At 33.9% G+C, this 27267-nt stretch overlaps 5 protein-coding genes across 7 annotated transcripts; all 5 read left to right on the top strand.

Annotated features, from left to right (window-relative positions):
- Window positions 1-1006: 1006 nt before the first annotated feature.
- Window positions 1007-2392, top strand: LOC114714242 (F-box/kelch-repeat protein At3g23880-like). The gene has a single exon (XM_028898973.1). It carries the CDS (start codon window positions 1033-1035, stop codon window positions 2179-2181), a length of 1149 nt encoding a protein of 382 aa, XP_028754806.1. The 5' UTR covers window positions 1007-1032; the 3' UTR covers window positions 2182-2392.
- Window positions 2393-7167: 4775 nt separating this feature from the next.
- On the top strand, window positions 7168-9899 carry LOC114714240 (F-box protein At3g08750-like). Of its 2 annotated transcripts, none has more exons than XM_028898971.1 (2): window positions 7168-7276; window positions 8456-9899. In XM_028898971.1, exon 2 carries the CDS (start codon window positions 8526-8528, stop codon window positions 9681-9683), a length of 1158 nt encoding a protein of 385 aa, XP_028754804.1. In that variant the 5' UTR covers window positions 7168-7276; window positions 8456-8525; the 3' UTR covers window positions 9684-9899. The 2 variants fall into 2 exon arrangements, with proteins under 2 accessions (XP_028754804.1, XP_028754805.1); XM_028898972.1 differs by lacking the exon at window positions 7168-7276 and adding an exon at window positions 7632-7650.
- Window positions 9900-11321: 1422 nt separating this feature from the next.
- On the top strand, window positions 11322-12794 carry LOC114714243 (F-box protein At3g07870-like). Its single transcript, XM_028898974.1, has 2 exons — window positions 11322-11742; window positions 12168-12794. Exons 1-2 carry the CDS (start codon window positions 11374-11376, stop codon window positions 12171-12173), a joined length of 375 nt encoding a protein of 124 aa, XP_028754807.1. The 5' UTR covers window positions 11322-11373; the 3' UTR covers window positions 12174-12794.
- A 1414-nt stretch (window positions 12795-14208) lies between these two features.
- On the top strand, window positions 14209-18851 carry LOC114714294 (F-box/kelch-repeat protein At3g06240-like). 2 transcript variants are annotated; one of them, XM_028899022.1, is made up of 2 exons: window positions 14209-15110; window positions 18442-18851. In XM_028899022.1, the coding sequence occupies exons 1-2, from the start codon at window positions 14229-14231 to the stop codon at window positions 18565-18567; spliced, it is 1008 nt and encodes a 335-aa protein (XP_028754855.1). In that variant the 5' UTR covers window positions 14209-14228; the 3' UTR covers window positions 18568-18851. The 2 variants fall into 2 exon arrangements, with proteins under 2 accessions (XP_028754855.1, XP_028754856.1); XM_028899023.1 differs by lacking the exon at window positions 18442-18851 and adding an exon at window positions 15214-15474 and having other exon boundaries at window positions 14209-15154.
- Window positions 18852-23778: 4927 nt separating this feature from the next.
- Window positions 23779-24993, top strand: LOC114714255 (F-box/LRR-repeat/kelch-repeat protein At2g27520-like). The gene has a single exon (XM_028898986.1). The coding sequence runs from the start codon at window positions 23779-23781 to the stop codon at window positions 24991-24993; it is 1215 nt and encodes a 404-aa protein (XP_028754819.1).
- The last annotated feature ends 2274 nt before the right edge of the window (window positions 24994-27267 follow it).

The raw sequence follows: 27267 nt of genomic DNA, 5'->3' as shown, positions 1-27267 counted from the left end.
AATCATAATTTTACATATTGAGGGTCATTATTAGCAATTGTCCTTTTTTTAATGTTATCATTAATTATATTTTTATCATATTTTCTTATATATATTTTGGTATATTTAAACATAAAAATTTATTTTTAATTAATTATTTATCATCCGTCAATTAATTATTTAAAATTTGTGAGGAATATATCAACAAAAAGTTACAAAGTGTCAATGTGATGCGGACGTAGAGCTGTAAGAATTTTTACGTGAGGAGTTTTATCAAATATAATAAAATTTTGATAATTTATGCTTTTTTCATTTTAAAGACTTTTATCTTTTACCACTTTAAAGAGTAGTTAATGTTTTTGATTTTTTAATTTTTTAAGCCTAACATATAAAGTTGGTTGGGATGATATATTAATTTGGATTATGGTACATTTAATACTTTAAAATATTTTTTTAAGTATATTCAGTGTCTCAAAAGAATATCTAAAATACTTTACGATATTGGATGCACTTTAAAAAATATTTCAGGATACTGAATGTATCACAAAATATTTTAAGGTGTTGAATGCATATGAAAAAATACTTCAAAGCGCTTGATACACCTTAATCCTATTAGTTTATAAGAAATTAAAATTGATAGTGGTGAAAAGAAACAAGAAATAAAACAACAAAAAGGAGAAATCACTATAAGGCGTTGGAGATAGAATTTAATCATCCAAAAGTCTGATAACAATTTATGAGCATATAATAACAAGTTTTAATATAGAAAATGATAATAGTTACGCTGCTCATTTGTCATCAATAATGTTCAGTAAGTAAACATAAATATATTAAATTTAAGTCTTTCAACATTTTATTTATTTTCTTTTTGTTGGCCTTTTGGCTTTATCTCCGCTGTCGGTGAGAGTGAGACTGTGACCTTTTAACTAATTTAATTGTGCTATGTTGCCTTTCCAACTTCTGAGATTACAAAATCAGATTATTTCCTTCCCTCCTTTACTCCACTCTCCTCTCCCTACCCATTCCGAATCCTTAATTCCCTCCAGCAAGCAGATGGCAAGTGGAGGCGATAAACCCTTTCTGCCATTAGAGATTATCATCAACATTCTCAAAAGGCTTCCTGTCAAATCCATTGTTCGATTTCAATCTGTGTGCAAAGAATGGAAACATCTCTTCAAAACCCCATCTTTCATCGCTGAACATGCCCGCCACTCTGCTCACGATGACCCTTTGCTTCTCCTCTATGGATACGATTACCAACGGAGGCGTCCGTCCTTATGCTTGCTTAATCATAAGATTGAAACCGTTAAAGTTGTTAGCATACCATCGATCGATTCCTTCAGACGTAGTTGGAGAATCATTGGTTCTTGCAATGGTTTGCTTTGTGTCAAAGTCGATCATGATAGAGGCAGGTCTCCTAGTCTTTGGTTGTGGCACCCAGTGATTAAAAAGGTCAGAGAAATACCCCTAACTTCGAATGATTTTTGGGACATTTGCACATATGGATTTGGGTTCAGTAGCACTGTTAACGATTACAAGATAGTGAGATTTTATAATAATGAGTCGCGTAAAAAGAAGGAAGATCAGCGCCACCATACCATTGGGTATGATCGAGTGGAGGTGTATTCATTAAGCACAGGTTCATGGAAGGAACTAGAATTTGAATTTGGGGCTATAGAGCATATAGGATTTATTCCTCAAGCTGTCAATGCTGATGGAACCATTTCTTGGTTGGGATTAGGGCTTTCACCTCTACTAGTTTCGTTCGACATAGCCACGGAAGTCTTTACATTAACACAAATACCAACTGAGTATGGTACTATGTTTGGGCTTGGTGTGTACGATAACAAACTTGAGGTTCACTATATGATTGAGGAGGAGTCTGGATCTCATTTCATCCGTGTAAGGGTGATGGAGGAGGTTGCTATTGAATCTGGGAAGACTTTGAGTTATACTCAGAAATATACAATTGGTCCAGTGTCAGATTTTTTACGTCCCGCATGTATTTGGAGGAATGAAATAGTCTGCCGTAACAAGAAAATTGAGGCTGAGGTGGAGGATGATCCAAGGTGTATTCTTTATCTGTTCAATCTCATTACTGGCGAAGGGAGGAAGTTCAACTATTCATGTGACTGTGACTGGTGTGATATTTTCACTTATGAGGAGAGCCTTGTGTCTGTTTGGAACATCCAGGTTGAATAGCCTTACTCTGAAATACGATTGTTTCTACGTTCCAGATTTCCTTTGTCACTGTAATTTTTGGTGAAATTTAATCCACAAAACCTTATAACCTCTTGGTTGTATCTATAATCCTTGAAGTCCCTTTGATCTGTGATATCGAATGGAGAAGTTCAGTACTACTGTTTTCAAACTTTATTTTAGCCTTTTATATATCATCTTATGTTCAATTTTCGTGGATAACATGTAGTTTAGTTGCTGCTATATGAATTTGTTGGGTTTTGTTGGCCACTTGATATACTTATAGGGAAGCAAAGGTTATCATGACATAGTAAAGCTTCTTGCTCTCTCATTTTTCTTTTAATCTGATGGAGCAATATAATTAATACCCAGCACAAGAGAGTGAACTATATGAGTTATTGCTTTGTGTTTCTTATGCATGAATATGTAGTTTAGTTGCTATTATGCACAGCACAGGAGACTGAACTATATAGTTTATTGCTTTGTGAACTATATGCCCCTTAGATTTGTTATCTAGAATAGAGAAATTGAGTTCTAACTGCGTCCAACTTTTCAACTTTCCACATCATCAGATGTTTAGTTTTAATAGATATATCTAATTGCTGCTATATAAATTATTTGGGTTTTGTTGTCCACTCAAGGAAAGGTTAACAGGACTGACTTGAGCAATTTGTTTTCCAAATATAAATTTGAGGAATGAGGCTTCTTGCGGCCTTAATGGAAGTATTGAACTTATTGGTGAAAGTGAGGGTGAGAATGAAGTATGCTATAAAAACCTTTCTACTCTGTTCCAACTCACCGGAGAAGCTACCCACAGAGCCTCTTGCTGTTTACTGCACCCGGTTGAATAGCCTTGCTCTGAAAAACTCATTTTTATGTGGCTGATTTACTTTGAGAACGGTTGGTGAGAATGAATCCACAAAAGATAGCATTGGACATTTTGGTTGTTTGTATAAACCTTGATGCCATTTAGGTCAGTCATCTTGAATAGAAAAATTCAATGCTAGATCTTCCGGGATTTATTTATATTACTGATGGCCCAAAATTTTTTTTTTTTTTTACTGTCTATACCAACAGGTGTTCAGTTTTCATAGATGAATGCATAATTTAGTTGCTTCTTTCTTTAGATTTTGTCTTCCAGTTAGATTTTGTCCATCATTTCATTTCATTTCTTTATCTGGTCAATCTCACTGCAAAAGAATGGAAGGAGTTCCACAACTTTTCATAGACCTATGTCTGTTGTGATATTTTCAATTATGAGAAGAGTTTTGTGTCTGTTGGCAACATCGATGTTGTTTAGTCTTGCTCTGAAGTAGGATCATTTCTGTATTCCAGGTTACTTGTCTCAGTAGTTTTGGTGGAAATTAATCCATATAGCCTGTTATAATTTTGGTTGTACCTATAATCCTTTATTCTCCTTTAAATTGGTGATCTGGAATGTAGAAATTCAGTTCTAGTTGTTCCAAACTTTATTTTAGCTTTCTATATCATCGTATGATCAATTTTCATGTATAAATATATAGTCTAGTTGCCTGCTATATAATATTTTCTGGGCTTTATTGGCCACTTAGTATGCTAAGAGGAAATGAAAGGTTACCATGACCGATTAAAGCTTCTTGCTTTGTGATTTTTTATCCAAAACAAATGGAGTGATAGGTGTGATACATAGCACAAGAGAATGAACTATTTGAGTTGCTGCTTTGTTTTCTGGGGAATCACATCACAATAGGCTTGTTATGTAACATGAAGGCCTTCCTATAATTGAAGTACTGGAATTTGTTTATATGGATCTGATTTATCATTATATTTTTCAATTACACAAGAGAGCCTTATGCCTGTGGATTGATGTCCTTTATATTTGTTGTTGAAGTGAATTTGTAAAATGGCTTTAAACATTTTGGTTGCTCCTATAATCTTGATGCCCTTTACATCGGTCGCCTATAGTATAAAAATTCAGTAGCAGTTGTTTCAAATTTTGGATTATTTACTGTCTGAATGAGCGTATCATAAGTTTTCCTCCCCTAAATGTGAAAATTAAACATGAAAATGGTTGTGACTGGCCTTATATTTTGGGAGAGACATCAACACATTAAAATTTTTATTATGACTAATGTAAGTTATGATTAATTCACATTAAAATTGTGACTGGCCTTGTATTCCATCAAGCGACTGCAGAGGATGACGCATGAAGTGGGTCAATTAAGTTTAATTTACTTTTTCTATTCATTCTCATCGAGAATTTTTAATTTTTTAGAATTGGATAAAACTTTAAATTGGTTTCTTCGATCCGGTTCCTTTTAGAAGAAGTGTGCTACCTCCGGTTTTTAATATAAGACCTTGTTTGACTTTTATTTTGGTCCTAAATATAAAACTTCAATTCAATTTGTCTATCATATTTATCCATTTTTTCCAAATTAGTCTTTGTAGTAATTGTACATGTTAAATGTTCAATCAAATAGTAGTTTTAATTAATACATATGATTAGTAAGGGTTGTCTAGGGAAGACAACACTTAATTGTTGTAAATAAGTAACTTAATAAGCTTTCTTAATTTATTTAAATTAGTCAACTAGTTTTTATATTAAGAACCAAAAGTAGTATTAATCTAGTGGGGCTTAGAAAAATTTCCATACCCAGTCGTTTAGTTTGTTGTCCATCCTTCAAATTTTAATGAGTGATGACTAGTATTAGGTTTGATCGTGTCTGCTATAAATTAATGTCAACATGATAAACCAAAATTAATAATGTTTTGATTCTGATTAACTCTATTTAAAATTTAAAATTTAATTACTTTTCAATTTTACTCTTATTTAACATATATTATTACAATTAGTATAATGTCTGTTCAATAATAAATGAAATCTTATAAAAATTTAACAATGTAATTTACAAATAAGGCCAAAATAAACATTATTTTTCTGTCTTATAAATAGAACTTACATCACACATTAATCAAATAATGCTTTAAAATTTCTACAATTTCCCGACACATAAAAATAGGACTTTTTTGGGGCTGGGGGAATCCTAGAGGATTGTCTAAATAGCCTAATTATGTCTTTTCATAGTTCATTTTAATATACATGTTTTATTTTTTTTGATGAATTACTTTTAACCTCTTCATGCATGTCTATCATAATTTTTATCTGCAGCATGCAAATATGGAGGAAGTTAAAATTTTTTCTGTTAAATCCCATATTTTATTCAAAATTAGCCGGGGAAAACTCCACTGAAAAAATAAATTTCCAATGCATATCAGTTCGCAATACTTGAAAAAAACATAAGGCTAGTTTGTTTATATATTTTCAACAGTTTTTTAAAAAAAAAATCTATTTATTGGTCTATTTGTTTTTTCTCAAAAAAATTTATAAAATTATTTTTTAAAACAAGTTTTAAAAAATAAAAAAATATGTTTGGATAATTATTCTAAAAAAATTATGTTTAAAAATAAATATATTGAGATCGCAGAATAAATCTTCAATAAAAACTCAAGTCCTCAAATGAAGTGAAAGCTATGGAACGGAGAAGAAAGGGTTTCCAATTTTGCTAAAACAGAAAATTAAAAAAAACTAAAAATTGTTTTGGTTTTTTAGTTTTTAAAAACACATTTATGTTTTTTATTTTTAAAAATAATTAACTAAAAAAATTACTAAATTTCATAAAAAAAGTTTCTCATAAAAACAACAAATTACTAAAGAGATTTTTTTATTACTTTTATTTTTAAAAATTAAAAACTGATTGAAAAAAACAAGGCCCAATCTATTTTTAATTAAGTGTTTAAAAAAACCGGTGATTTGTTTTTGGACGCGGCTTTTATCCTTTTTTCCCTGCCGTTGCCATTCTTAACTTCGAAACTACGCTGTTTTGGGGAAAATGAGAGACGATGAATTTGTTTTTAAAAAATTAGCATCCTAAAATAATTTTTCAGTGTCATTCAGTATTTTAAATTAATTTTTAGTGCACTTAGTGTAAGCTATTTTTCGTTATCAAACATTTAGCACCCTGAAGTATTTTCTAATAATACCCAATATCCTAAAAGTTTTTTATTAATGCCTATCATTTAGTATCTATCACATAGAAGTATTTTTTTAAGTGGTACTCAATGTTTCAAACTAATTTTTAGTTCATCCAACACCTTAAAATATTTTTTAATAATATTCTTTCAGTTCTAAATATAAAATCCCTTTTGTAGTGTAAATTATATTACAAAAAATGTTTTATATTTAGGACTGAAAAAAATACTACTACCTCCGGTCCTAATTATAAGACCCGGTTGACTTATTTGAGGAGATTAAGGAAGTAAGTTAAGTTAGTTATTTGTAATAAATAAGTGTTGTCATTCCTAAAATATCCTTGCTAATTAAGTATATTGGCTAGAACTATCATTATTAGAAGGATTATCTTGGAAAAAAATGTATAAATATGAGAGATAAAATGGATTGGGGTCTTATAATTAAGACCAAACAAAAAGTCAAACGGGGTCTTATAATAAGGACCGGAGGTAGTATTACACTACAAAAAGGTCTTATATTTAGGTTGGTGGAGTATTTAGCATCTTAGAGTAATTTTTAGTGCAATATTTTAAGGTATTGAATACCCTAAAATTTAGTTTAAGATACTTTAATGTACTGAATTCTAGATAATAAGCGTTACTAAAAAAATATTTTAGAATGTTAAGGGAACCAAAATTATTTTAAGATATTAAGTGTTATTAGAAAATGCAGGGTGTTAGGTGTTAGATACTAGGTGCCACTAAAAAATATATTTTAGAGTATTAAATGTTCTAAAAATTAATTTTGGATATTAAATAATACTGAAAAAATATTTTAAAATGTTAGAATTATTAAAAAAAAAATCCTCCCCTGTTTTCCTCCAAAACGGCGCAGTTTTGGCGGCATGGGATGGCCGCGAACGGTAAAACCGTAAGAGAAAAGAGAAGCCGCGTCCTTCGTTTTTCTTATCCGCTTGCTCCCTGGTCCCTTGGGGGCTTGAGTGCTCGTCGTCCCCTCACCCTCCGGTCTCAGTGTTCGGTGCTCGCCGTCTTCTCCTCTCGGTGCTTCCCATCTCCAATCTCTCTTTCCTCCCTCCTTAGTCCTCAATCGGTGAGTCCTCAGCCTCTACTCTCTCTCCTTGTCTGATTCATTTAGTGGGTTTTTGAGCTAAAACCTGATCTGCATCATTTAGTGGGTTTTTGTTTATACGATTTGTTTTTGTTGCTTGCTGTAACTCTCATTGTTCCCCGCCACTCGGATGCTGAGTACTTTGGATAAACCTCAATCTCTGGGTGTCCTGTCTTTCACTGGCTACAAGCAATGCTTATGACAGCGCATTCTCCCAACATATCTAACCCAACTCACCATCATCCCTTTTCTGTTTTCGTCCTCGACGTATTTTATAATCCCAGCACAATCTTGCTTTAATGATTCCGTCATTCCTTGTATTCTCAATTCCAAGTGGAAAAAAAGCAAGCATTGTGGTATGTTTAAGAACTAGCTTTTGAATTTAAACAGGGAGAGTGTAGATTTTCAAATAGTTTATGGTTATGCAAATGATTAATTATTGTAATATAATATCTAGACCTTGATATATTATTTGCCTGCATGTGTAAGGGGGATAATAACCTTTGAGGTTACCTGTAGTCTTTGAACTCTTTGAAGCATGTTCTCTGTTCATTACTCTCGTACTGCTTTTTGAGTCCTAAGAAATGTCAAACTTATTCCGTTATTAATCGTAAAATTTAATTTGTTCATGTCCTTGGCCCTGTATTCTTGTGATCACTTATTTTATCCACGACTTTTAAGATGCAAATCCTTGATCTGCTTGGTTCAGTCACAAATGAAGGAGGGTTTAGACTTAGAAGATTCCATCAATGAAGAACAGAGACCAGCACAGAGTGGCTTTTGTTCCTTTTCAAAAGCTCCCCCAGCATATCAGAAAATCCTTTAGGGCAATTTAGAATATTTCTATTCAAGACTCAGCTTAGGAAACAATATTTCTTAATCACATGCTTGATAAATATTTATTGCTTTGACTTGATCTTCGTTTCATTAGTTCTGTTCCATATGATACACACATCAACAAGTGATTTTCTTTCATAATATGATATCTAATAAGTTATGCTTTATTTTTGTTCCAGTGGCCCCGTGTTTGGTTTTTGATGTTGCTTTCCTGTGTCTTGCTGCAGTGGACATGCTTTACTTTGAAATATTTATTAGGGACACTCTTCTCTGTTTTTTTTTTTTTTTTTAATGCAAAAATTTTTTCTCTATTGCCTTTGCAAGATTCCAAAGAGCAATTATCTCTTTCACTCCCTCACTCCACTCCTCTTCCCAAGAGCCCTCCAGCAAGTAGATGGCGAGTGGAGGCAATGAACCCTTTCTGCCATTTGAGATTATCATCAACATTCTCAAAAGGCTTCCTGTCAAATCCATTGTTCGATTTCGATGTGTGTGTAAAGATTGGAAAAATCTCTTCAAAACCCCATCTTTCATCACTGAACATTTACGCCACTCTGATCATGACAACCCTTTGCTTCTCCTCCATGAATACAATTGCTATCGTGGGCATACGTCCTTAGGTTTGCTTAATCATAAGATGGAAACCATTGAAGTTCTGAGCATACCCTCGATCGATGGCTTTAGATATAATTGGAGCATTATTGGTTCCTGCAATGGCTTGCTTTGTGTCACAATCAATCTTTATCGAAACGGGTTTCCTCGTTCGCTTTGTCTATGGAACCCAATGATTAGAGAGGTCAGAGAAATACCCCAAACAACAAATGATTACTGGGGCTTTTGCAGGTTTGGATTTGGGTTCTGTAGCATCCTTAATGATTACAAGATAGTGAAATTTTATAATCAAGAGTTGCGTAAGAAGAAGGAAATAGATCAAGACTATGATGTTGCCAAACAAGGGCATGATGGAGTTGAAATGTATTCACTAAGCACAGATTCATGGAAGGAACTAGGATTTGGAGCTTTACAAAATATAGAAGTTACATTTACAACTGCTAGTACTGATGGAATGATGGTTTGGGTGGGAGAAAGGGATTCTTTTCCTGTGCTAGTTTCCTTCGACATGGTGACTGAAGTGTTCACAATAACCCCAATACTGTCTGTGGATGGCGGTCTTCCAACCAATCTTGGTGCGTACCAGGGCAAATTTGCTATATTTTTTCGTAGCTATGGATATAATTCTACGGATATAATGGTGATGGAGCAGGTTGCTAGTGAATCTGGGAGGAGTTTGAGTTGTACTGAAGAATATAGCATTGACACATTTTCACATGCTCCAGATCCTGTATGTATTTGGGGGAATGAAGTAGTTTTCTTAGGCATTGAAAGTGAGACTGATGAGTCGGAGGGTATACCAGGGTACTTTCTTAATCTGTTCAATCTCACTACTAAGAAATGGAAGGAGTTCCGCAACTTTTCATCTAACCATGACTGCAGTGCTGGTTTCACTTATGAAAGGAGCCTTGTATCTGTTTGGAACACCCAGGTTGAATAGCCTTGGTCGGAAATATGATCCTTATTTCTGCATTCCAGGTTTCTTTTGTCTCTAATCCACCAAACCTCTCCACATTTTGGTTGTATCCATAATCGTTGAAGCTCCTTTGATTTCGAATGGAGAAATTCAGTACTAGTTGTTCCAAACTTTATTTAAGCGTTCCACATCATCATACGTTCAAACATCATGTATAAATATGTAGTTTAGTTGCTGCAATATTTTTTTTTTTTGGGGGTTTCATTGGCCACTGCATATGCTAAGAAGAAATGAAAGGCTAACATGACAGATTAAAGCTTCTTGCTTTGTGATTTTTTATCTAAAACAAATGGAGTGATTGGTTAGATACATTGCACAAGAGAATGAACTATTTGAGTTGCTGCTTCGTTTTCTGGTGAAGCACATCACAATAGGCTTGTTATGCAACAATCAACATGAAGGCCTCCCTATATCGGCTAAATCTCACTCCTTATGAATTGAAGTATTGCAATTTGTTTATGTGGATTGATGTCCTTTGTATCTTTCATGGAAGTGGATTTGCAAAATGGCTTATATCTGTTGTATATAATATAGAAATTCAGTACCGGACGTCTCAAACTTTGGGCTACTGTCAATATGATCATATAATAAGTTTTTCCCTCCTCCAGATGTGAAAACATGGAAATGGTTGTAACTGGAATAGCCTACGCAGGGTAGTATTCGGAGGTCATGGCCTTATATTTTGAGAGAATTGTTAACGGATTGAAATTGTTATGAATAATTTACATTAGTTTACATTTTTTTCATTCATTCTCATCAAGAACTTTAAATTTTTGGGAATTGGATAAAAATTTAAATTTGTTTCATATTCTAAAATCTGTTTAAATGAAATGTTGCTTACAAATCTAATATTGTTTCACAAGGACCATACATGCAAAGGATATAATGCAGACTCGTTTAATTTGTTATCCATCCTTCAAAGTCTGTCCAGTATTAGGTTTTTGATAACCTTATGATAGAATTATGTTAACCAATAATAAGTCTTTGTTTGCTTTTTAAGCCAATAATAAATCTTCACAATAATATTTCACCCCAAAAAATCTAAACAATAATAAATAAAAGATAACTTAACTTATAAACAAAACTGAAATAAAGATTATCTTTTTGTCTTATAAATAAGTGGAGTACGTACATCACACCTGAATTAAATAACGTTTAAAATTTTCACAAATTTCCAACACAAAAATAAAACTTTTTTTAATCTTAGGGAACTGTCCAAATAGCCTAATTATTTCTTTTAAACTCCTCATACTTGTCCGTTATATTTTTTTTTGTTGAAAAAAGTGTATTATAATTTCTATCTGCAGCATGAAAACATGGAGAAAGTTGCAATTTTTTCTGTTAAATATTGATATTTTATTCCAAATTAATTGCGGAAGATTCAATGCTCCAGTAAAAAAAAAATTTAAATTCATATCAATTATCAGAGAACTTTTTAATGCTTATTTCTCCCTCTCATGCGCAAAACTTAAAAAAATGCTAGTACTATAGTTTTTTTCCGTTGCCTTTACGAATTGCGAGATTGCACAAAGCAATCGTCTCTTTCACTCCTTCACCCCACTCCTCTGTCTTCCCAAGAGCGCAATCTTGAAAAAAAGGCTTCGAACCCAGTGTCATTCAAGATTATCATCAACCCTTTCCCTCCAGCAAGAAGATGGCGATTGGAGGCGACGAACCCTTGTTGCCATTCGAGATTATCGTCAACATTCTCAAAAGGCTTCCTGTCAAATCCATCGTTCGATTTCGATGTGTCTGTAAAGATTGGAAAAATCTCTTCAAATCCCCATCTTTCATCGCTGAACACTTACGCCACTCTGATCGCAAAAACCCTTTGCTTCTCCTCCAGGAATACAATTGCTATGATAGACGTGCGTACTTCTGTTTGCTTGATCATAAGATGGAAGCCGTTGAATCTTTTAGCACACCCCCCAATTGGGGTGTTACTGGTTCCTGCAATGGCTTGCTTTGTGTCAAAATCTATCTTTATCGAAACGGGTTTCCTGTTTACCCAATGATTAGAGAGGTCAGAGAAATACCCCAAACAACAATTGATTCTTGGTTTTGCATGTTTGGATTTGGGTTCAGTAGCATTCTTAATGATTATAAGATAGTGAAATTTTATAATCAAGAGTTGCGTAAGAAGAAAGAAACAGGTCGAGACTATCATTTCGCCAAACAAGGGCATGATGGAGTCGAAATATATTCATTAAGCACAGATTCCTGGAAGGAACTAGAATTTGGAGCTTTATAGAATATAAAAGTTAAATTTAGAACTGCCAGTGTTGATGGAATAATTGTTTGGTTAGGAGAAAAGGATTCTTTTCCTGTGCTAGTTTCTTTTGGCATAGTGACCGAAGTGTTCACAATAACACCATTGCTGTCTGTGGATGACTATTTTCCAGTTAATCTTGGTGTGTACACTGACAAACTTGCTATATTTTGGCGTAGCCATAGAGACAATTCCATGGATATAAGGGTGATGGAGCTGGTTGCTACTGAATTTGGGAGGCGTTTGAGTTGTCAGAGTATATCTTTGACACATTTCCACATGCTTCAGATCCTGTATGTATTTGGAGGAATGAAATAGTTTTCTTAGGCATTGAATGTGAGATTGAAGCAGGACGATGTACCAGTGTACTTTCTTAATCTGTTCAATCTCACTACTAAAAAATGGAAGGAGTTCCGCAAATTTCCATCTGCCCATTAGTGCCATGCGGGTTTCAATTATGAAAGTAGCCTTGTGTCTGTTTGGAACACCGAGGTTGAATAGCCTTGCTCTGAATATGATTCTTATTTCTGCATTTCAGGTTTCTTTCGTCTTTAATCCACCAAACCTTTCCGCATTTTGGATGTATCCATGATCCTTGAGGCCCCTTTGAACAGTGATTTGGAATGGGGAAATTTAGTACTAGTTTGTTTCAAACTTTAGTTTAGCTTTCTGTATCATCATATGTTCAATTCTCATGTATGAATATATAGTTCAGTTGATGATATGTAATCTTTTGTGGGTTTTATTGGCCACTTAATATGCTAAGAGGGAAGGAAGGGCTAACCTCATCCCAGATTAATGCTTCTTGCTTTGTCATGAAGGCCTTCCTATATCCGTTAAATCTCAGTACATAAAGTCCTTCCTTTAGCTGCTGCTAGATCTGAGCATTCACTTTTATGTGGATGTGACTTATCATTATGTTTTTCAATTACACAGAGAGCCTTATGTGTGTTGATTGATGCCCTTCCACATCTGTTGAAGCTTTAACATTTTGGTTGCCCCTATAATCTTGATGCCCTTTATAACAGTTGTCTTTAATTAGAAATTCAGTTATCAGATGTTTCAAAATTTGGGTTTAGTGTCTCTATGAGCATATCATAATGTCTTTTTTTTCTTTTTTTGAATGGAGTTGTGTGAATTTTCATTCAAAAGAGTACAAGAACAATGCAATCAGAGGACAAATACAAGAACCAAACAACCTCCTTGATAAAAGACTGCTGGAAGTTGAAGATGGTTCATGATCAAAGTTCCAAGTCCCAAATTCTAGACCCAGGATCACTATAATAGTTGGGCATGGCTGATGAATTTTTCCTTTTTATGACTTCAGGAAGAGTTCTAGTAACACAATTATATTTGGACAGAAGAAGCTTCACCCATAAAAGCTCGATTTTGACAACTAAGATCTTTAATTCCCACTCCTCCATTTGTCTGATCATTCTGAACAATTGTGAGAAATAATGTTAGCAACTGCAAAATGGACATGTTATTTCAATTTTAATATTTTAATATAATATTATATAAAAAGTTAAAAATAATAGTGGTTTTATGAAAATTGCTTATGCAAGTATTTTGAAATTAATATACTACTATTGGTAATGAATGAGTGTTATTTGTCTTGCGGAAATTGGAGTCCGAGTACTATGTGAAATAAAAATATTTATTATTTATAGTTTTATACTGTAGGGCAATGTTTCTTTGTTACCCTAATGTCATTCAAATAAAAAAAAAAAAATTAGTAGGATGAAATGATCCACAAACTACTCATTTTTTATAACCTTATCCACAAGCTACCCCTCTCTCTCTCTTCTTCTTTTTTTAGTCAAAGATCTACAGGTTACTTTTTCAATGCAGCCTAACCAAACAAAAAGAAAATAACATTTATTTAAATGTGAGACAGCATATGAACTTGAAATCAATGTAAAACGTCCTTCAGACCCTTGCTCGACTCCTCCTCTTCGTATGAGTGCCAATTCCGAAATCCTAATTCCCTTTCGCAGGCAGATGGCGAGCGGAGGCGACAACCCCTTTCTGCCATTCGAGATTATCATCAACATCCTCAAAAGGCTTCCTGTCAAATCCCTTGTTCGATTTCAATCTCTGTGTAAAGAATGGAAAAATCTCTTCAAAACCCCATCTTTCATCGCTGAACACCTCCGCCATTCTGATCACCAAAACCCCTTCTCCTCCGTGAACACAATGTTCGTCATTGGTCCTCGTCCTTATGTTTGCTTAATTATAACATGGATACCGTTGAAGTTCTGAGCATTCCCTTCAGACGCAGTTGGAGAATCATTGGTTCCTGCAATGGCTTACTTTGTGTCGAAGTCATTCATAATCGAGGCAGGTCTTCTAGTTCGCTTTGGCTGTGGAACCCGGTGATTAGAGAAGTTATAGAAGTACCTAGCACACTGAATGATCATAGGTACGTTTGCTGTCTAGGATTTGGATTCAGTAGCATCGTTAATGATTACAAGATAGTGAGATTCTACAATCAAGAGTTGCGTAGAAAGAGGGAAAATCAATACTTTCAATTCATCAAGCATGATCGGGTGGAAGTGTTTTCATTAAGCACAGGGTCATGGAAGGAACTGGAGTCTGAGGCTTTACGGCATACAGAAGTTTTACGTGGTGCTTTGAATGCTGATGGAACTATTTTTTGGTCTGGATTCCGGTCTTTCTCATCCATAATAATTTCGTTCGACATAGCAAGGGAAGTGTTTACATTAACACCAACACCAAGACCAACTGAACATGATGTTTCATTTGGTGTGTACGGGAACAAACTTGAGGGTCACTATGTGATTAAAGAGGGCCCTGGATCTCATTTCATCGGTGTTTGCGAGGTGGAGGACGTTGCTAGTGCATCTGGGAATGGTTTGAGTTGTATTCAGAAAGATAGGGTTGGACCAATGTCAGGTGTTATACGTCCCGTATGTGTTTGGAGGAATGAAATAGTCTGCTATCACATTAAAGAGACTGAGGTGGAGGGTAACCCAAAATGCGTTCTTCATATGTTCAATCTCATTACTAATGAACGGAGGACGTTCAACTGTTCAATTGACTGTGACTGGTGTGATATTTTCAATTATGATGAGAGCCTTGTGTCTGTTTGGAACACGCAGGTCCCCTAGCGTTGCTCTCACATATGATCATTTCTACATTCCAGGTTTCTTTTGTCACAGTATTTTTGGTGGGCTCTTACATATGATCATTTCTACATTCCAGATTTCTTTTGTCACAATAATTTTGGTGGGAATTAACGCACAAAACCTTTTTACACTTTGGTTGCATCTATAATCCTTGAAGCCCCTTTTGATCTGTGATCTGAAATGGAGAAATTCAGTACTAGTTGTTTCAAACTTTATTTTACCCTTTCATATATCATGATATGTTCAATCTTCATGGACGACATATGGTTTAGTTGCTGCTGTATGAATTAGTTGGGTTTTGTTGGCTACTCAATATACTTAGAGGGAAGGAAAGGTGGACGTGATGGATTAAAGCTTCTTTCTTTCTCATTTTTTTAATCTAATGAAGCAATAAAATTATTACCCAGAGCGAACTGTATGAGTTATTGCTTTGTGTTTCTCATGGATGAATATATAGTTTAGTTGCTATTATATACAGCAGAAGAGAGTGAACCATATGCCCCTTAGATTTGTTATCTAGAATGGAGAAATTGAGTTCTAGCTGCTTCCAACTTTTCGACTTTCCACATCTTCAGATGTTTAGTTCTAATGTGTGTGTGTTTAGTTCTAATACATCTATAGTGTGCGTGTGAGCGTGCGCGTGTGCGTGTCTAATTGCTGCTATATAAATTCTTTGGGTTTTGTTGTCCACTTAGACATACTGGAAGGAAAGGTTAACAAGACTGACTTAAGTCATTTGTTTTCCAAATATTAATTGGTAGAATGAGGTTTCTTGCAGCCTTACTGAAAGTATTGAACTCATTGGTGAAAGGAGAGTGAGAGTGAAGTATGGCATATATACCTTTGTACTCTGTTCCAACTCACCACTAATGAATTGGAGAAAGTGAGAGTGAAGTATGGCATATATACCTTTGTACTCTGTTCCAACTCACCACTAATGAATTGGAGAAGCTCCCTAACATTTTTAGATGCCATTATTGTTTTATTTTTCCATTATTGATTAAGCTTGCACTGAAACTCTGATTGTTATGTGGCTGATTTACTTTGAGAACTTTTGGTGGAAATGAATCCGTACAAAAGATAGCATTGAACATTTCGGTTGTTTCTATAATACTCCCTCCGGTCCTATATATAAGCTTCACATTTGAAAAGGGGTTTGGTCCAATTTATAAGCTTCATTTTGAACTTTGTCTGAACATCTAATACTTTTTTCCAATTTTACCCTTAGTTGATTTTATTTAGTGTTTTATCTTTTCCAATGACTATGAATAGCATTAATTAGAAAGGTGGCTAGCTTGATTTCCCTCCAATTATTTTAATAATTCATTCTCTCTCTGTTATATGAACTCTCTCTGTGGCATATACTAGCCTATATATTCTCTCTCATCTTTTATTCTTTTACTCCCTCCGTTCCTTATTATAAGAGACGAATAACCGAATTACGTTGATAAAAAAAAAAACAATTAAAATTAGTTAAGAACAATCAATGTGTAAAAGGTATAATTTTTTTTCCAAAAAAGCCCTCATTAATAAGGAGAGAGAGCATGAGAGAGAACAATGGTAAATTATTCAAAAAAAGAGAAGTGGGAATGAGAGAGAGTGTGAGTTGAAGACAATAAATATGGGTAAAATAGGACATCAACACAAAAAAATAGAGACAACTTCTAGGTGTCTCTTATATATAGGAATATGCCATAAGCATCAAATGTCTCTCATAATAAGAAACGAAGGGAGTATTGTCTCTCTCAATTACTCTCATAATAAATAAGGGCATATTTGGAAAAAAAATATTTTCTTTAATCTATTTATTGTTTTGACTAATTTTAACTCCTTGGTTGTTAAATGCGATTTAGTTATTTGAAGCTCATATATAGGACTGGAGGGAGTAGAAAAGTTATGATACTAAATCTTCCATGATTTGTTTTTATCACTGATCTAATTGTGCTTGATGTGTATGAGAACAAAGTTGCTATGCTTCATCAATACCCTGCCCATGAATCTGCATTTATTGATTTATGGGTGTTGGAAGTGGGAAGGGCTGCATATGGGAAGAGTTGGGGTTGGACTAAGAATTAAGAAATATAGTTTCAGACCAACTTTACGTTCCTTATATCCAATATGCTTTTGGAGGAATGAAATATTCTGCCAAAACCTTGAATGTGTGAGTTCGCTCAATCTCACTACGTACTGATAACAAATTGAAGAAGTTCCAAATTTCTTTGCCTGTTGGTGTTGTGAGTGGAGGATTCTTTTATGTAGAGAGCCTCGTGCCTATGCACGACACATATGTTGGATAGCCTTGTCATGAAATTCTCACTTTTGTATTCTAGATTTACTTGGTCTTGCTAATACATTTTGGTTGTATCTGTTATCTAGAATAGAGAAAGTTCTATCTGCTTCTGATTTTTTATATTTCTATGTCATCAGATGTTGAGTTTTACTTGCTATGTTTTTGTGTCTTTTTTTTTTTCCGGTAAACATTGCACACTTTTTTAGGAAAAAAAATTACAAGAGAGCATATTTCAAAGGCAAAATGCTACTTTGATGGAGTGGAGACTTGCATGTGCATCATGTCGTCATTTATTTATTCTTTTTCATGATGAAGATGGTACAATTATTAACATTTGTTCATACTTGCAACGTTAAACTTAGCGTGAAGCTTCCTAATCTCGGGAAAAATGTTCCGATGAGCTATATGAGCAGGACTTGTTCCTCTGATAACATCTAAATGAGTATATTAAGATACGTGTGAGTGTGTGTAGAGAGATAGAGAGAGAGAGAGAGAGGGAGAGAGAGGTACAGCATGCTGCATCGTGATGCAGATTTGTTGTGTGGTGATATTAAGTGCAGCTCTGAATGCTAGAAACACAGCTTCCATTATCCCACCTTGGTCGGTGCACGTATATATATGTCGAAGCCAAAATACTTGATCTCGTCTCTTTGAGACCAGATACTGGTCTAAGCTTTTATTTTTGTTGTTCTATTTTTCTGAAGTATTTTGCCTGTATTTACCATTTTTGACAATCTCTTGTGAGGTTATGTCGGACCATCATATCACATCTCCTTAAAACCTAATGACGAAGGCTGTTATAGCTCTTGTGCATATTTCAGCTGCTCTTCATGGTGTTTTCATTGTAGTTTGGAATTGTTGAGATCAAGTAATTTTTATGGTTTACATTAATTGTGCACTGACACATCCTCGTTTTCAAATCCTAGAAGGGGTGTTCTTAATTGGAGATGTCTATCTAGAAATGTTCAAGATGACTAAGATCTGATCTCTTCTAAAAATTTATTCTGTTTTGAGATTATGAAGAAAATGGAACTCAAAAGAAGATATCCAAAGCTACAAAATACTCCTAGAGAAATTCAGCTGCAAGTACATGAGAAAAAGGAAAACGAACCATGCATAACATCTGAATGGCCTAAATAAGATAAGCACACACCGATTTTGGACACAGAAGTTGCAGGAAAATCACTGGGAATCTCCTTTCGCAGGGAACAAACCATAAGTGAAAATCATAGAAACAGTGGCTAACTGGCAAAGGAGAAGTTGCCCTGTGATTCATATACAATCAAACTATCGTTATTTATTTCTTCATACACAATGGCATATCCTGTGGAACAATCCCTCCTTTAAGTTGGTGCATATGGGTTTACTCTTTTGTCTCATCAACCATACGGTCCAGTAATAACAAAAAGGTTCAGCTTTTGTTTCCAAAGAATAGTACCATTTGAACTTTGAAGCATCTTATCTGGCAAGACCCAGCCATTATTCCAAGCATCTACAAACAAGGTCTTATAATTAAGATCGGAGGTAGTATTAATAATATATGTATTTGTACCTACTTCCAAGGATTGTTGTATATGTTTGCAAGAAACTGGCTAAGTAACTCTATTTTGGCATGACTAATGAAATAACAAGATGACAGATGGCTAGTTTGTTCAGCTTCAAAATAAAGGGAGCAAAAACAAGTTTAAATGCATTAGTTGCATTAGTAAAACAATAAATAAAAAAAACATCATTAAGCTTTGGTATTGACCCTCACTACCGTGTATATTTACAAGTGTTTTTCAACTCAGCTCTGGAAAAGGTCTGCTTTTGGACGAACCAGCCAACGGTCTAAGAGCTGGAAAACCAATATATGCAAAAATGCAAAGAAGGCAATGTGAATATTAAATTTCTTTGCTTACTAGCAACGTATTAACAGTTTGTAAGCGAAGTATCTCTCAGTCAAGTGTTAACAGTTAATTGGAAGGTCACAATAGAAGTGACATCAAGCCACTTCAAGAAACTTTGAAGTCATACGCAAATTTTTCATAAAATTCTCAAGAAAACTGCAAGTCAAGGCAATTTTCCAGAAATAGTTACAGTATGATGCTCAACATGTTAAATAATTCAAGTATTCATCAAGTCCTTACATAAGACTCCTTGGTTTTATTTGATAGTGACAGGAAATAATAAAAGAGCCCTTAGATGGTAAGAAAAGATTAATTAATTCATTTGCTGGTAAAAAAAAAAAGATTAATTAATTCATACTAAAAGTAAGAGACAAGAAAGAACACAAGATCATTACTAGTATATAGTCGATTCCAAATGCTACCAGAAGCAGTGATGACTTCCAAGTCAACTTGTCTAAACGGTAAGAGGCAAAGTACAAGTGCTAAGGTTAGTGTTGCATAAACAATCAGAACCGAGATAAGGATTGCGAAAATGCCGAAGTCAGGCCTACGACAGTTAGCAAACTTCGGATTTGCCTTTGAAGCAGCTATGGAGAAACTTGAAGGTCGGTAATGTTAATTGAAAAAAATCCACTAAATACTATAATACCTAGGTGCTTCCTTTTCTTTAGAACTTTCTAAAGATTTTTAATAGTTATCGTTTATATAAATTATTCATGATTGAAAAATAATTTTCCATTATCACTAAAATTTTGCTAAGTATGACTGCAAAATAATCTTTTTAATACTTTAATCCGAATACTTAATAATATTTTTTTTAAGAAATAATGTTTTTAGTACATACTAACTCTGGTCTAGCACTAGAAAAACAGGCAAGCCGGCTTAGACCTGTGTCTCTAAATGCATCATTTTGCTAGGCTCGGCCCTTGAGTTAGCAGACTCAAAGTCAGTGCACAAGCTTTCGGCCTGTTTAACTGAAAAAAATAATTTCATTATTTCTATTGACTTGACCAATGTGGCCAATGTGAGACTTGCGTTTCTTTATTTGTAAAATATTTTATATCTTTTCATCTTCATACCTATCACTATCATATTTAAGTATCATATCTAAGTTTTATCTGCTATATATGTATTTGACGAAAGTTACAGTTTTTTTTCCCCCTTTATAAAACACTAATTTCTTCCTCTCAAAGTTAATGGCAAGGCATAATATGGCCAATGAGAGGTGTAAGAAGATTTCATTTAAAAAGCTAAATTTCCAATGCATATAATACAACTTCCTTCCCTAAAAACATTTTTTTTCAGATTTAGCAATATATGAAATAATTTTGCAGATAACAGTTCGATATTTTATAGATAAAGAAAACTATCTAGATCGGAGAAGGAAAAAAACCACAAGTCAATTATATTCATTATTAAATGTTATTATTTTAAAAATAAGATACATGGGTATGTGCCATCGGAGAACTTGATATAATAATATAACTGGAGAACTTGACATAAGGGATATAAAGAATTCGATGCAAGTACCCTTGATGGGAAAATAAGATTTTTTTTGGGGCAAACGAGAAATACAATAAAATAAATCTAACTCGCGAAAATAAATCTCTCCTATAGTCTTTAAAATAAAGACTGAAACAATGATAATGATACGAATCTGAATCGAATAATAGCAGCTCGTTGGTCTCCTACACTCCGATCCCTAATTCGTAATTCCCTCCCGCAAGCAGATGGCCGCTCGATGTGATAATCCGGTTCTGCCCCTGGAGATCATCATTAATATTTTCAAAAGGCTCCCAGTTAAATTCCTTGTTCGATTTCTGTGTGTAAAGATTGAAAGAATCTCTGCAAAACCCCATATTTCATTGAGGAGCACTACCACAACTTTGCCTACAAAAATCCTCTTCTCATCTTCCATTCATTCGGATCCGACCCTAGATATTATTCGTCCTTATGTTTGCTTCATTATTATAAAATGGAATCTGTGGAAGTTGAGAGAATACCAACGACGGACGGCTTACCAAGTCGTTTTCATGAGATCATTGGTTCCTGCAACGGCTTGCTACTTCTGAAACTCGATCATAACGATGATTATTCTCCTCCTTCGCTTTTGATGTTGAACCCAGCGACTAGAAAGGTAAGGCAAGTGGCCAGAATAAACGATGATGTCACCTATGACCATTTTATACAGGGATTTAGGTTTAGTCCTGTGGTTAAGGATTATAAGATAGTGGGAATTCATGTTTATGATGTTAAATATAGTCTCTTCGTGGACGGAGTGGTAGTGTAAAAGTAGAACTTGGGGCTATATGGAGTGTAATATTTGAATCTAGTAATCTAGTAAATCTGTCACTGCTAATGGAGCTATATATTTTGGTTGGGATCTGATGATAGTGACGACAACGACGACGGTGAAAATCAACGTCGTGTGATAGTTTTATTTGACATAGCAATGGAAGTATTTACATTGATATCATTACCTTCTTCGACCTCAGATACTCCTCTCAGTAGAATTGTCCTTATGTGAACGAGGACAAAGTTGTTATGCTTCATCCTTCCTTTGCGCAAGAAGCTTCTTTTATCGATATATGGGTGTTATTGGAAGAGGGTTGTGATGATGCACATGGGAAGAGTTCGGGTTGGACTAAGAAATAGAGAATTGGACCAACCTTACGTTCCTTATATCCAATATGCTTTCGGAGGAATGAAATATTCTGCCTTAAATTTGGTTGTGGGGGACGTAGTTTGCTCAGTTTCACTACTAATAATGAAGTGAAGAAGTTCCACATTACTTTACCTGTGGGCGATGTGAGTGAAGGATTCTTTTATGTAGAGAGCCTCGTGTCTCTGTGTGACACGTGTGTCGAGTAGCCTTGCCATGAATAAATTCTCACTTTTACATTCTAAAGTTACTTTGTCTTGGCAATTTTGATGGAAATGTACCCACAAAACCTTTTGTACATTTTGGTTTTATCTATATTCATCAGTTCTATCTACTTCTGACTTTTTATTATCTTTCTATGGCATCAAATGCTTGAGTTTTACTTGCTATATGTTGTTATTTCATTATTTTACAATTGCGCAGTTTTTTTTAATAACAATTTACTAGAGAGTTTTCCATAATTCTTCCACCTTGGTTGGTACGCGTATTTAAATCTCATATAAGTCGAAATACTTGCTGGATCTTGAAACCAGAAAATGATCTGAGCTTGTGATTTTTTTTTTTTGGGTTCTATTTTCCTGACGTTAGCCTGTATTTACCAGTTTTGAATATTTCCTGTGAGATTATGTTCTGATGAGCTCTGTGACCAGGATTTATTCCTCTGATAACATCTAAATAACCATATCAAGACATGTATATGTGTGTATATATATAGAGAGAGAGAGAGAGAGGTGCACGTGTATATATAGGCTTACTGTGTTTATGAGAACAAAGATGCTATGCTCTGTTTTCACTTTGTAATTAAAAATTCGGTCGCTAATTTCTGTTACCAAAGTTTACAAGTTTAAAAGATTTTATAAATTATTTAAATTTATAATTCAAAAATTTTAAACACGCCTTTATTACAAAAATTTATAAACATATTTAGTCAAGTATATATATTTATTAAAAAAAAATCAGTTAAATTTTTAGTCAAGTCTTTTATATTTATCTTAACTGAATGAAATTCATGTAATTATAAAAATATAATTTAGAAATTTATTGGAATGAGAGGTAAAATTAGTAAATAAAATTTATTTTAATATAAATTTCAGTTAGAGATTATATTTTTAAAATATTTTTAGAATATTCCTAAAACATAAACTAAACTTTATCCATTTATTATCAAGAAATTAGTTAAAATCAGTTTCAAACAATAAATATGCAAGACATATATTTTTTTATTTTAAATATGCTTTTATTAATAAAGAGAATAAGTAAAAGATGCTTTTTTTGTATAAAAAAAAGATGCAATAAATGAATTAAAGAAGAAAGGGAATATATGTAGGAAAAAATTGGAAAAAATTCATTAAATGCTTAAACAAAAATAAATGTTATCTTATAGAAAAAAAAAACCCCTCTAACAAAGTTTAACTTATATTTTGAACTGGAGGAAGTATTAACTAATTGGATTAAAATGTACGTTCTTAAAATAGAAGGGAGTTCTGTGTAATTAATACAAATTAAAAAGGTAATCTAAGTATTTTATTCTAAAAAATAATTTTGCATATATCAGCTCTGTGTTTTATGGATACATAACTACATATATGAAAAACAGGATATAATGAGTCAAACCAATAATATTGAAAATAAAGATTGAGATGACGATAATAATTACAAATCTAATTTAAAATTTAGTAACAGAATATCTATAAAGAGAACAAGGTTACGTGGGCCCAGAAGGCTTGATCTGTACTTCTGAAATCTGAACCCGTCGCGCGATGTACTTATAACGCATCGTCTCCTTCACTCCGATCCCAAATGGCAACCGGAATCGATAAGCCCTTTCTTCCCCACGAGGTCATCGTCAACATTCTCAAAAGGCTTCCTGCGAAATCCCTTGTTCAATTTCAACTGGTCTGTAAATATTGGAAGAATCTCTTCAAAACCGCATATTTCATTGAGGAGCACTGCCAGTTCTCTGCTCAAAAAGACCCTCTTCTTATCTTCCATGCATTCGGCTGCAGCCTTAGATATTCGACCTTATCTTTGCTTCGTTATAAGACGGAATCTGTCGAAATTGAGAGAATAAAAGCGACGGATTCCTTCACTCATGCTTGTGGTATCATTGGTTCTAGCAATGGCTTGATCTGTGTGATACTCAGTTATGATGATGATGGCGGGTCTCCTCCTTCGCTTTTGTTGTTGAACCCAGCGACTAGAGAGGTAAGGCCAGTACCCAGAACAATAAATTATTATGGAAGCTGTGGCGTTTATGGATGGGGATTTGGTTATGGATGGGGATTTGGTTTTAGTCCACTAGTTAGGGATTACAACATAGTGAGAATCCATAATGCTAGGTTTTATTTTAAAAATGGTCGTGCCAGTTTAGACAATTCCTGTGTTGAAGGAGTGGAAATGTATTCATTAAGAACAGGGTCATGGAAAGAAGTAGAATTTGGTCTTATAAAGAGCGTAAGACTCCAATATTCTAAACCTGTCACTGCTAATGGGACTATATTTTGGTTGGGATTGGAGTTTAAAGATGAAGATCATCCTTTGATAGTTTCATTTGATTTAGCAGAAGAAGTTTTCACATTGACGCCAATACCTTCTTCAATCACTGATCCTCGTACTTATGCAAATGTGCTTGATGTGTACGAGAACAAACTTGCTATGCTTCATGGTTACTATTCGTATACGTCTTCTTTTATGGATTTATGGGTGCTGGAAGAGGGAAGTGGTGAATATGGGAAGAGTTGGTTTTGGACTAAGAAATATAATATTGGACCAACTTCATGTTCGTTATATCCAATGTGCTCTCGGAAGAATGAAATAGTGTGTCAAAACATTGGAAGTGAAAAGAATGGTAAGTGGGAGGATAACCCAGCTTTTTATCTGTACAATCTCACCACTAATAATGAATTGAAGAGGTTTCGTGTCTCTATATCTGTGGATAGTATGAATGTAATTTTCAATTATGTAGAGAACCTTGTGTCTATTTCCGATGAGCATGTTGAAGAAGCCTTGCTATGAAATTCTGGCTTTTTACATTCTAGATTTTCTTTGTCTTAGCAATTTAGGTGGAAATGTTCCCACCTAACATTTGAACATTCTTGTTTTATGATTTAATATTTGAAAAGCAAAATGTTACTCCCTTCGTTCCTTATTATAAGAGACATTTGATACTTATGGCATGTTCCTATATATAAGAGGCACTTACAAGTTGTCTCTACTTTTTTGTGTTGATTTACTATTTTACCCATATTTATTATCTCCAACTCACACTCTCTCCCCCTCTCACTTCTCTTTCTTTTAATAATTTAATTGTTCTCTCTCATGCTCTCTCTCCTTATTAATGAGGTCATTTTTGAAAAAAAATTATACTTTTTACACATTAATTGTTCTTAACTAATTTTAACTGTTTTTTTGATCAACGTACTTCAGTTATTTGTCTCTTATAATAAGGAACGGAGGGAGTACTTCAAGAAAGTGGAGACTTGCATGGGCATCAGGTCCTCATTTATGTATTCCTTTCTGGGATGAAGGTGGTACAATATATTAACGTTTGTTTAGACTTGCAACATTGAACCTAGCACGAAGCTTCCTAATCTCAGGAAAAATATTCTGATGAACTATATGGATTGGACTTCTTCCTCTAATAACATCCATATATAACTATATATATCAAGTAAATATACATATATATACTCCTCCGGTCCTTATTATAAGACCCAATTTGACTTTTTATTTGGTCCTAATTATAAGACCCAATCCATTTTGTCTCTTATATTTATGCATTTTTTTCCAAGATAATCCTTCTAATAATGATAGTTTTAGCCAATATACTTAATTAGCAAGGATATTTTAGGAATGACAACACTTATTTATTATAAATAACCAACTTAACTTACTTCCTTAATCTCCTCAAATAAGTCAATTGGGTCTTATAATTAGGACCGGAGGAGTATATGGATATGTATAAGATTCTAATATCAGTTGTTTTTAACAACTCTTAGCCCCAGCTCTTGTATCCACTATCCACCAACTTAGACGCGTGAAGAATATATTAAGAAAAGAGATAGAAAGAAAAGATATGCGCAAACATATAATAATTGGATTTGATATGAAAAATAATGTATAAGATATTTTTATTCAGTATTTTGTATTTAGTATTCACAGGTCAAATTTTTATGGACCCAAATAGAGGTAGTTTTCTTAAACTTGAACTTGAACTTCCATATTTAAGCCGCTATATCTAATTTTATGATGGCAATGGCTTTTTTATGTTATCTTTTCTTCTAAATTTGTAATTTTACTGATGAAGGATTAATGAACTTCAATTTATTTCTAACTATTGAAATAATAATGGTTTGGAATAAAATAAAAATATTAAATAAATAAGAAAAATACTTTTGAGTTTTATAATTTTGACAGGCTCATTCTTTGAGAAAAAAAGCTATTGGGAAAGCCCAGAAGAAAGGAAAACACACACAAAAAAACCTGAAAATTGTGAAATCACAAATCAGGTATATGATGATTGAAAATAACATAGAGGAAAATAAATTTAAACTAGCATTTTAAAATTAAAAAAAATGACAAAAGTGTCCTTTTGATTTCTTTTTCAAAGTTTTAACCCCTGTTGGAGACCATGCCGGTGGTAGGCCACCGCCGCGGCTGGCCATTTGACAGATATTTTTTCTTGTGGCAGTCTTTTTTTTGGTCATGGGAAATTATCTGAGAAAAGTGGTGAGAGTGGGATCTGATCCTACCATCCTATAGTCATTTGGACAAAAAAAAAAAGTAACTAGAGAGGTAAGATACTCTATCAGAACAACAAACGATGATGGTGGTTGTGGCATTTTTGGGCGGGGATTATTTGGGTTTAGTCCTGTAGTTATGGATTACAAAATAGTGACAATTCATAGTTCTAAGTTTAATTTTAACAATATCAAATCGATTTAGACAATATATGAGTTTACCGAGTGGAAGCGTATTCACTAAGAACAGGGCATGGAAAGAAGTAGAATCTGGGGTTATACGGAGTGTAAAACCCGAATCAAAACCTGTCACTGTTAATGGTGGTATATTTTGGTTGGGAATGGAGTCTGAAGATCATCGTCGCATGATCATTTCATTTGACCTAGCAATAGAAGTTTTTACATTGACACCAATGCCTTCTTCAACCTCTGATTCTCATACTCATCTAAAGGGTTGTATGGAAACCAAACTATAGTTTTAAAAATAATATTATGGTATACTGCACGAAAACAAAGTTGGTATGCCTCATGGTCAATATGTTAATAGATC

Source organism: Neltuma alba, unplaced genomic scaffold (genome assembly GCF_004799145.2).
Source record: "Neltuma alba isolate B1F8T4 unplaced genomic scaffold, ASM479914v2 tig00011497_pilon, whole genome shotgun sequence".
In the NCBI taxonomy this organism is placed as follows: Eukaryota; Viridiplantae; Streptophyta; class Magnoliopsida; order Fabales; family Fabaceae; genus Neltuma; species Neltuma alba.
This window is presented reverse-complemented; position numbering and strand designations above follow the sequence as displayed.